The sequence below is a fragment of the Perca fluviatilis genome, chromosome 9, assembly GCF_010015445.1.
Source record: "Perca fluviatilis chromosome 9, GENO_Pfluv_1.0, whole genome shotgun sequence".
Lineage (NCBI taxonomy): Eukaryota > Metazoa > Chordata > Actinopteri > Perciformes > Percidae > Perca > Perca fluviatilis.
The window spans coordinates 630,032-641,410 of NC_053120.1; the positions used below are offsets into that span (position 1 = coordinate 630,032).

The 11,379-nt window shown below is 53.1% G+C and overlaps 1 protein-coding gene across 1 annotated transcript in view; it reads right to left on the minus strand.

Annotated features, from left to right (window-relative positions):
• The window catches only part of patj (PATJ crumbs cell polarity complex component), a 38,819-nt gene extending 33,795 nt beyond the window's left edge, over window positions 1-5,024 (minus strand). The window contains 1 exon segment of the mRNA XM_039811443.1: window positions 5,004-5,024. Within this exon segment, the coding sequence (XP_039667377.1) occupies window positions 5,004-5,024 (21 nt within the window).
• Window positions 5,025-11,379: the final 6,355 nt, after the last annotated feature.

The following is an 11,379-nucleotide window of genomic DNA, read 5'->3' on the forward strand; positions in this document are numbered from 1 at the left end:
TGCTACCGGCCTGGCGCCGGCTTTCTGACCCACACTTATACCTTGGTATTTCTCTGCCACCGCGGCCCCTTCTGGTCTTTCACCCATCCATTATTTCTTACTCCGCCTTCAATTAACTACCGCCTTGTCTTCAGTCCATCGTATTTCTCTCACTGGCCTTGGTCTTTCTGACCAATTATTCCATGTTATTTCTCTACTACCTGGTCTTTCCCCTTTATTATTTCTCTACTACCTTCTTCGGTCTCTTCACATGTTATTTCTCACCTCCGTCTTTGTCATTATTTCTCTACTACGCTCTGGCCTTGGTCTTTCTACCCACGTTATTGGTATTTCTCTCTACCGCTCTGGCCGGTCTTCACCCATCACGTTATTCCGTGTATTTCTCTACTACGCGGCCTGGCCTTCGGTCTTTGCGCCTCACCTTTTCCGTGGTATTTCTCTGCTACGCGGCTCTGGCCTTCGGGTCTTTCCTGACCCACCCATTTTCTGTGGTATTTCTCTGCTACACGCGGCCCTGGCCTTCGGTCTTTCTGACCCACCACGTTATTCCGTGGTATTTCTCTGCTACCGCGGCTCTGGCCGGGTCTTTCCTGACCCACCACGTTATTCCGTGGTATTTCTCTGCTACCGCGGCTCTGGCCCTTGGGTCTTTCTGACCCACGTACCTTATTCCGTGGTATTTCTCTGCTACGCGGCTCTGGCGCCGGGTCTTTCTGACCACACGTTATTCGTCGGGTATTTCTCTGCTACCGCGGCTCTGGCGCTTCGGGTCTTTTCCGACCACCACGTTATTCCGTGGTATTTCTCTGCTACCGCGGCCCTGGCCTTCCGGGTCTTTCTGACCCACCGCGTTATTCCGTGGTATTTCTCTGCTACCGCGGCTCTGGCCTTCGGGTCTTTCTGACCCAACCACGTTATTCCGTGGTATTTCTCTGCTACCGGCTCTGGCCTTCGGGTCTTTCCTGACCCACCCGTTATTCGCTGTAGTTTCTCTGCTACCGCGGCTCTGGCCTTCGGGTCTTTCTGACCCACCGTTATTCCGTGGTATTTCTCTGCTACCGCGGCTCTGGCCGGGTCTTTCCTGACCCACCGTTATTCCGTGGTATTTCTCTGCTACCGCGGCTCCTGGCCTTCGGTCTTTTCGGCCCACGTACGTTATTCCGTGGTATTTCTCTGCTACGCCCTGGCTCTGCGGTCTTTCCTGACCCACGTTATTCCGTGGTATTTCTCTGCTACCGGCGGCTCTGGCTTCGGGTCTTTACTGCCCACCACGTTATTCCGTGGTATTTCTCTGCTACCGCGGCTCTGGCCTTCGGGTCTTTCTGACCCACCGCGTTATTCCGTGGTATTTCTCTGCTACGCGGCTCTGGCCTTCGGGTCTTTCTGACCCACCACGTTATTCCGTGGTATTTCTCTGCTACCGCGCCCTGCGCCGGGTCTTTCGACCCACCACGTTATTCCGTGGTATTTCTCTGCTACGGCTCGGCGCTTTCCGGGTCTTTCTGACCCATACCGTTATTCGTGGTATTTCTCTGCTACCGCGGCCTGGCCTTCCGGGTCTTTCTGACCACCGTTATTCCGTGGTATTTCTCTGCTACGCGGCCCTGGTCCGGGTCTTTCTGACCCACCCGTTATTCCGTGTAATTTCTCTGCTACCGCGGCTCTGGCCTTCGGGTCTTTCTGACCACCACGTTATTCCATGTAGTGTTCTCTGCTACGCGGCTCTGGCCTTCGGGTCTTTCTGATACCACGTTATTCGCGGTATTTCTCTGCTACAGCGGCTCTGACTCGGGTCTTTCTGATACCACGTTATTCGGTGGTTTTCTCTGCTACCCGTGGCTCTGGCTCCGGTCTTTCTGACCTACCGCGTTATTCCGTGGTATTTCTCTGCTACCAGCGCCTGGCCTTCGGGTCTTTCGATTACCACGTTATTCCTTAATTTTTCTCTGCTACCGCGGCCCTGGCCTTCGTCTCTGACCAACTTATCGTGGTATTTCTCTGCTACGCGGCCTGGCCTTCGGTCTTTCCTGATACTACTTATTCATGGTTTCTCTGCTACCGGCGGCCTGCTATCGGTCTTTCTGACCCACCACGTTATTCCGTGGTATTTCTCTGCTACCGCGGTCCTGGCCGGTCTTTCTGACCACACGTTATTCCGTGGTATTTCTCTGCTACCGCTCCGCGTCTTTCTTACCGTACCTTATTCGATGGTATTTCTCTGCTACGCTGGCTCTGGCCCTTCGGGTCTTTCCTGACCACCGTTATCCGTGGTATTTCTCTGCTACGGCCTGACCTTCGTCTTTCTGACCAACTTATCCGTGGTATTTCTCTGCTACTTGGCTGCTCGTCCTACCAACTTATCTTATTTCTCTACTCTGTCTTACCCCTCAATTTTCTCTCTACATCCTGTCTTTCTGACACCGTTATTCGTGGTATTTCTCTGCTACGGCTCTATGTCTCATTCCCTATCATTTTCTCTTATCATATATTTGTTTATCGGCTTTCTGATACGTTATTCCGTGGTTTTCTCTGCTACCCTGACCTCTGTCTTCGACCCCGTTATTCATGGTAATTTCTCTTACCTGACTCGCTTCTATACCTTTTCATTTTGATTTCTCTGCTACGGTCTGACCTTCAGTCTTTCTACACCTTATTCATTAATTGTTCTCTGCTACCGCGGCTCTCTTCGCTTTCCACTTCCATGTTATCAATTCTCTACTACCTGCTCAGCCTTCTTTCCATTCCTTCCATTATTCCATTTCCTACTACCTTCCTTGGTCTTTCCCACCATTGTTATTCCATTTTTCACCTTCCTTCGGTCTTCTCCATTATTCCACCTTCCTTCCTGTCTTTCCTTCCATTATTCCATTCTCTACTACCTTCCTTCCAACCATATTCCATTATTTCCTCTACTACTTTCCTGTCCATTGGTCTTTCCTTCCACATTATTCCATTATTCTCACTTTCCTTCCATTCCTTCCATTGTCCATTTCTCTACTACCTTCCTTGTTCCTTTCCTTCCATTATTCCATTTCTCCTTCCTTCTTCCAGTCTTTCCTCACTTTCTCTTATTTCTCTACTACCACCTTCTGTCTTTCCCTCCGTTATTCCATTATTTCCTTTTCTTTCCTTTTCCATTATTTCTCTACCCTTCCATGGTCTTTCCTTCACATTATTCCATTATTTCTCTACTACCTTCTTTCCTTGGTCCTTCATTCCATTATTCTCTTGTCTGCCTTCCGGTCTTTCCTTCCATTCCATTATTTCTCTTCACTACCTTCGGTGCTTCCTTCCAGTTATTCCATTATTTCTCTACTACCTGCTCTATGTCTTTCCTTCCGTTGTCCATTGTTTTCTCTACACGGCCTTCGGTCTTTCCAAACGTTCCATTCGTATTTCTCTACTACCTTCTTGGTCTTTCCTGTCACGTTATTCCATTAGTATTTCTCTCTACTTGGCTGTGCCTTGGTCCTTTCCTGCCACGTTATTCCATGGTATTTCTCACTACCTGTCTGGCCTATGGTCTTTCCGCCACATTGTTCGTATTTCTCTGCTACTTGGCCTTCCGGGTCTTTCGGCCACGTTATTCCGTGTATGTTCTCACTTCGTTGGTCTTTCCGTTGGTCGTGGGTGTGGCTCTTTCGGGCCGTTGTCCGTGTGTTCTCACTTCCTTGTTGTCCGGTTCTCTTTCCGGCGTTGGTGTTCTGTCCGCCACGTTATTCGTGTATTCTCTCTTGGCCTGTTGGTCCTGGTCTTCCTGTTATTTCCTTGGCTCTGGCTTGGGTCTCTGGCCTTGGTCTTTCGCCACGTTGTCCGTGGTGTTTCTCTGCTGGTCTTTCTGATACCACGTTGTGTGTGTTCTCTGCTACTTGGCTCTTGGTCTCTGGCCACGTTATTCCGTGCTGTTTCTGGTCTTTCCGGCCACGTTATTCGTGGTATTTCTCGGCCTGGCTCCGGGTCTGGTCTCGGCCACGTTGTCGTGTGTTCTCTGCGGGTCTGTGGATTGTCCGTGGTGTTTGTCCGTGGTGTGCTGGCTGGTCCGTTGTGTATTTCTCTGCGGCCTGCTCGGTCTTTCGGCCACGTTGTTCCGTGGTATTTCTCTTGGCTCTGTGGTCTTTCCCGGCCATTTTCGTGCTCCGTGGGGTGATTTCTCTGCTGTTGTTCCGTGTCTTTCTGACTCGGTGGTCTTTCCCGGTTGATTCGTGGTTCTCTGGCTACCTGACCCTGCGGTGATCGGTGTTTGGGGCCTTGCCTCCGGTCTTTTGATATGATTGTGTGTGTTCTCTGGTCTTTCCTGACCCACGTTATTCCGTGCGTTTCTCTGCTACACCGCTCTGTGGGTCTTTCCTGACGCGTGGGATTGATTTTGCGCGCTGTCTCTGCGCGTGGTCTTTCTGACCCGATTTATTCCATGTGATTTCTCTGTGGCTCTGCGCCTTGGTCTTTCCACTCCCCACGTTGATCTATTCCTTGTTTTCTCTGCTGGCCGCTGTGCATGGTCTTTCTGACGCCAACTCGGTTGTCCGATGGTATTCTCTGCTATATGGCTCTGGCCTTCGGGTCTTTCTGACCACCGTTATTCAGTGAGTATTTCTCTGCTACAACGGCCTGGCCTTCGGTCTTTCCTGACCCACCACGTTATTCCGTGGTATTCTGTGCTACGGCCTGGCCTTCGGGTCTTTCCTGACCCACCACGTTATTTGTGGTGTTCTCTCTACGGCTTGTCGTCTTCTCCCACTTACTTATTCTTTTTCTCTGCTACGGCTCTGGCCTTCGGTCTTTCCTGACCCACCACGTTATTCCGTGGTGATTTCTCTGCTACCGGCTGCTGTATGGTCTTTCCTGACCCCTCGTTATTCCGTGGTATTTCTCTCTGCTACCGCTTGGCTCTGGCCTTTCTGACCCACGTTTCCGTGGTATTTCTCTGCTACAACGACTCTGGCCTTCGGGTCTTTCTGACCACCACGTTATTCCGTGGTGTTCTCTGCTACTGCGGCTCACACCTTCGGGTCTTTCTGACCCATCGTTATTCCTGGTAGTATTTCTCTGCTACTGCGGCCCTGGCCTTCGGGTCTTTCTGACCCAGCGTTATTCCGTGGTATTTCTCTGCTACAGGGGCTCTGGCCTTGGTCTTTCTGACCCACACGTTATTCCGTGGTAGTTCTCTGCTACGGCTCTGACCTTGGGGGGTCTTTCCCTGACCCACCACGTTATTCCGTGGTATTTCTCTGCTACACGGCCCTGGCCTTCGGGTCTTTCTGACCACCGCGTTATTCATGGTTTTCTCTGCTACCGGCGGCCCTGGCCTTGGGTCTTTCCTGACCCACGTTATTCGATGGTGTTCTCTTTACAGCTGCCCTGATGGCCTTCGGGTCTTTCCCCGACCCACCACGTTGATCCATTAATTGTTCTCTGCTACGCTTGGCTCTGGCCTTGGGTCTTTCTGACCCATCTGCCCGTTATATCGTTAGGTATTTCTCTACTACCCGCTACCCTGGCCTTGGTCTTTTCTACCAAGCGTTGTCCATGGTATTTCTCTGCTACGTGGCTCTGACCTTCGGGTCTTTCCTGACCGCGTTATTCCATGTATTTCTCTACACAGCTTCTCTGGCCTTGGTCTTTAACCATTATACCATTATTTCTCTACTACCCTTATAGTCTTTCCTTCCATTATTCCATGTATTTCTACTGCTGCAGCGGGCCCCTTCGGTCCTTCCTTCCATTGTCCCTATGTCTATTTCTCTTACTACATGGCTTCGTCTTTACCCACCATTAGTCCATTATCCTATTTCCTGGCTCTCTTCCACTCCCTTCCAGCCTGTTATTCCATTATTTCCATCTTCTACTGACCTTCAGTCTTTCCCAGCCACCACGTTCACTCATTGTCGTATTCTCTACTACCCCTTGGCCTTCGTCTTTCCTTCCACTTATTCCATTATTTCTTCTTCCTATATTGTCTTTCCCAACCATTATTCCATTATTTCTCTACTACCACCCTCTGCCTTTCCGGTCTTTCCCACCACATTACTCCATGTTATTTCTCTACTACCATGGCTTTCCTTGGTCTTTCCTGACCATTATTCCATTATTGTTTCTACTACCGCCGTTCTTCGGTCTTTCCCCAACCCCATTATTCCATTGTATTTCTCTCTACATGGTTGCTTCCGGTCTTTCCACGGCCACGTTGTCCATTACGTATTTCTCTACTACCACATGTCTCCTGGCCTCCAGGTCTTTCCCGACCCATTGTCCATGTGTTCTTCCTACCGCTTTCCGCACTGTCATGGTCTTTCCTCCACGTTATTCCATGGAGTATTTCTCTACTCTGCGGCTCCTGGCCTCCTTGGTCTTTCGCCACATTATTCCTTGGTTATTTCTCTGCTACCGCGCTGTCTTGGTCTTTCCAGCCACGTTATTCATTGTGTCTTGCTGTCTTCCCACGTTGTGCCTGTGGTCTTTCCGGACACGTTATTCCATGGTATTTCTCTGCTACGCTCTGGCCATAGTCTTTCCTTCACGTTGTGTGTTCTCTAGCCTTGGTCTTTTCCTCCGCCACTTTCCTTCCATTGGTATTTCTCTACACGCGGCCCTGCCTTTGTGGTCTCCGGCCAACGTTGTTCCGTGGTATGCTACTCACGGCTCATAGCCTTGGGGCCGGGTCTTTTCCCGGCCACCACGTTGTCTTGTTTTATTTCTCTGTGTCGGGTCTTTCCTTTTCCGTGTTATTTCTCTGCCGGCTCTGTCGGTCTTTTCTGGCCACGTTGTTGTGCTTATTTCCCCTGTGGATCTTCCTGGCCGTTATTCCGTGGTATTTCTCTCGCTACCTTGGCTCTCTGGTGTCTTTCCCCCACCACGTTATTCTTTGGTATTTCTCTCTACTTGGCCTGGCCTTTAGGTCTTTCCGGCCACGTTATTCCATTGTGTTCTCTTGGCTTTCCGCCTTGGTCTTTCCTGGCCACGTTGTGTATGTTCTCTGCACGTTGGTCTGGGCTCTGTACCGGGTCTTCTGACCACGTTATTCCGTGGTATTTCTCTCTGCTCCGGTCTTTCCTTCCGCGTTGTCTTGGTATTTCGCTCTGGTCTTTCCCGGTTCTTCCGTGGTATTTCCTGGGTCTTTCACGTACCTTGTCCGTGGTATTTCCTCGATCGTTATTCCGTGGTATTTCTCTTGTGTGTGGTCTTTCCGCCCGTTGTCGTGTGGCCTGTGGCCTCGGTCTTTCCATTCCTTGGTGTTCTCTCGGGTCCTTTCCGGCGTTGTCGTGTGTTTCGGACCTTGTCCGTGGTGCTTCGGTCTGATTCCATTGGTGTATGGCCGGTCTTTCCTGACCCACACGTTGTCTCGTGTGCTTCTCTGCTGTGTCCGTATTTCTGTGCTGGGTCTGAACCACGTTGTCCGTGGTTGGCTCTGTATGGCTCTGCCTTGGGTCTTTCGGCCACCCGTTATTCGTGGTAGTTCTCTGCTGCGGCTCTGGCCTTGGGTCTACACGTTGTCGTGGTCTTTCTCACCTGTGGTCCTGACCATCCGTTACTCGTGTGTGTGGTTCTTTGCTGTGCCGGCTCTGGCCTTGGTCTTTCCTTGCACCGTTCTCCTGTGTTCTTCTTGGCTCCGGTCTTTCCTGTGTGTTTCGGGATTGTCGTGTTCTTGGGTCGTTGTTCTGTGTCTGTTTTGGCTCTGGTCCTCCCAGCCCGTTGGTCTTTCTGACCACGTTATCCGTGGTGTGTGTCTTCCACGTGATTTCTCTGCTACATGGCTCTGGCCTTCGGTCTTTCTGACACCCTTATTCCGTGGTATTTCTCTGCTACACGGCCCTGGCCTCGGGTCTTTCTGACCCCGGGTATTCCATCGTGGTATTTCTCTGCTGGGCTCTGGCCTTGGTCTTTCTGACCACCGTATTCCATTTTCTTTCTCTGCTAAGGGTCTTCTACATTATCGTGTTCTCTGCTAGGGACCTGGCCTTCGGTCTTTCCTGACACCGTTATTCCATTGGTATTTCTCTTCTACGGCCTGGCCTTCGGGTCTTTCTGACCCTACGTTATTCCATGTAGTTTTTTCTGCTACCCGGACCTGGCCTTCGGGTCTTTCTGACCCACTACGTTCATTCGCGGTATTTCTCTGCTACGCTGGCCTGGCCCGGGTCTTTCTGATTACCACGTTATTCCGTGGTATTTCTCTGCTACAGCGGCTCTGGCCTTCGGTCTTTCCTGACCCACGTTATTCCGTGGTATTTCTCTGCTACCGTGGCTCTGGCCTTCCGGTCTTTCTGACCCAGCATTACCTTATTCCGTGGTATTCAGGGGACTCCGGTACTGGGGCGTAGTAGTAACACAGAAATGGTAAGGGGAGAAAAGGGGAAAGAGACAAACCTCATCCTCGTCCTACTAAAACACTTTTATTATACACACTGTTCACATTACGTCTTCTTGTTTTGTCATCTTTGCTTCTTCTTCTTCTTTTGGACCTTTGTACTCTTTGTACTTTCGGTTCAGCGACGGTTGTAACGCCCGGCATGGCCCGTTAATGTGACTCTAAATTTGGAGCTGCATAATTTTCTCAAACCGCAGCGGAACAAAGAGGCAAGCACCGGGCCTCAGACACGTCGCGGTTTCGCGTGATCGCCGCGAGCACGTGCACGCAGCGACAGCGTAGCGATGTTTCACGCGCATAGCCGCGTGAGACGCAGCGCAGCGCAATGTCCCCAAGTGGAAGAGATGGAAGAAGAAACACAAAGAAGGGAAGAAGAAGAGGAAGAAGAAGGAAGAAGAAGAAGAAGAAGAAGAAGATGATGATATTGACCACAGCGACTCTGCCGAGGAAGGCGAATGGTCATCGGCGGGTGTCGCGTCAGAGGGCGACAGAGACAAACCACGGCCGCGGGCGGAGAGAAAAAGACTGCCACGGAGAAAAGGACTGCCGCGATGCCGCCCGGCCACAGCAGCGGAGAAGAGGACTCTGGCGCCACTGACAACCGAAGAGGCGAGCGAGGACAGAAGCGAAGGAAGACATGGCAGCAGCAGCCCAAGAGGGTGTACGGCAAAGGGAAGAAGAAGAAGAACAAGAAGAAGAACAAGAAGAAGAAGAAGAAGAAGAACAAGAAGAAGAAGAACAACAACAACAACAACAACAACAAGACAAAGACAAAAGAGACAAAGAGGGGCCAAGGCGAGGAGGAGCAGGGCCGAGGAGCAGGATGAGCAGGACGAGGAAGCGGCGAAAGGTTCGTGTCAAAAGCGGTGAAATAGAATGGTCCCCGACGGCGTATCATCCCGGCGCCCTCGACCTGCGCCACACGCCGCCCGAATCCGAAGAGGAGGAAGAGGACCAACAACTGGGCCGATGAGCGACAACAACATGACCAAGGCGAGCGGCGGCGGAGCAACAACAGGCTCCAAGAGCCCCGGACCCACCGTCCCGACCACCGCAGCGTCCGAAGACATACTCTCCACGTTGCGACCTGTTGGTCCGCGCGGCGCATACTAAGATCGCGGTGACCGCCACGGACCTCGAGGGCCCCAGAAATCACGGCAACGACTGGAAAATGGCCGAGCCGGCGAACTCTTCGCGGCTCCTCGGGCTGCTGCTCCTGCGCCCGGAGTGTACAGGTCCAAAGCGAAGGCCCTGGAGAGCCTGTAGCGCGAGGGCGGCAGGAGCCATTGTCCAGCGCCACAATGTCGCTGAAGCGATTCGCAGGGCTCGCGACTCTGCTGCGGTCGGCGACGCCGAGGCGAAGGCGCCAGGCGAGCCTCCGGACAAACTGGCGGCCATACGAGGCGTGTGGGGCGCTAGGTGCGGCGTCTACCTACGCCTCTATAACCAACCCCAACGTGACTGTGGACCGAGCAGCTGGTTTCCCTTCGGTGAGTGTACGTGTGCTTCCGGTCTGGGAACTTCGCTGGCCATCGGCGGCGGGGCTCAATCCGAGCGCCCGGCTGGATAAACAGCAACGCTTAGCAGCAGCAGCAGCGGTTGTCTTTCACAGAGTGGTCGGATAGAGTGGTCGGATAGCTTGCACGCGCAACCCTCCCCGGGGGCGCTGTACTGCTACATAATGTGTGCGTGTGGCCACCTGACCAGAGTTTGGGTTCTCCGGCCGCTGCTGCTGCTGCTGCTGCTGCTGCTGCTGCTGTTTATCCAGCCGCGCTGCTGCTCAAAAGCCCTCAAGCGGGCCGGGGAGTTGCCCGACTCTACCGACCCTGTGGCTTACTACCCCGTAGTTTACAAAGCTTATGTGTGGGTGTGTAGTGTGTGTGTGCGTATCGCGCTACGGATGTTTTAAATTTTTTATTGTTCTTTTTGGTATACCTTGTTTATTTTTATCTCTTTCTGCTTCTCATTTCGTCTTTGCACTCTGGTTCCTCTCCCGCCGAGTCCTTTCCCTTCCTCCTTCTCATTCTCCGTTTTTGGCGAACACCGACCTCCGACACCAAAGGTCGATGCTCCTTCCGCCAGTACATGCCCAGCAAGGCCGCCAGATACGGACTCAAATTACGTGGGTGGCCTCGCGGCGCCGGCTCCAGCTCTCGCGTGGAACATACAGGTCTACGCGGGCAAGTCTGTGGGGCGAGCGAGAGGAATCAGAGCGCCAGCGTGGTGATGGACCTACGGCCGTGGGCCTGCGGGACCAGCGCAACGTCACATGTGACAACTTTTTCACCTCTACGAGCTGGCCCGCGGCTCCTCCGAGAAGGCGCCACACCGTGGTGGGCACGATGCGCCAAAACAAGCCCGAGCTGCCGCGCGCTTTCGACACCAAGGGGCAGCCGGTCTTCGTCCAAGTTTGCCTTCCGCCCACCGTCCGCTGGTCGTCCCTCCCGTGCCCAAGAAAAACAGGAGCGTGGTGCTGCTGAGACACGCTGCACCGCGGGGCGCGCCGGTCAGCGCCTCAGGGACGCCAAGCCCGACATCATCCTGCACTACAACAGCACCAGAGGCGTGGACAACCTGGACAAGCTCGTCGACGCAGTACAGCTGCCACGGGACCGGCGCTGGCCCTCGCCGTGTTCCACAACATTCTCGGCGTGTCCTACCACAAGCGCCTTTGTGCTCTGGCGAGAGCTCAGGCCAGTGGCTGGCGGCAAGCTCAACAGGCGCAGGGCTTTTCTCGAGCAGCTGGGCAGGTATCTCGTCAACTCCGGCGTCATCGAGGCGGCTCGCATCTCCCTGTACGCCCAAGCGTCTGCACGCTTGTCCAAGCCGTGGCGGCCCGGTCGACGCGGTAGGTCAGGCACTGGTGTACGCAGCGAGCCGACAAGACCAGCGAGGGAGCGACGGCGACGAGGAAAGAAGGCGATGAGGAGGACGGCGGCGGCGAGGAAGGAACGGAGGTGCCCAGCAAGCGAAAGAGGTGTCAGCTCTGTGCAAAGAAAAGGACCGCCAGACAC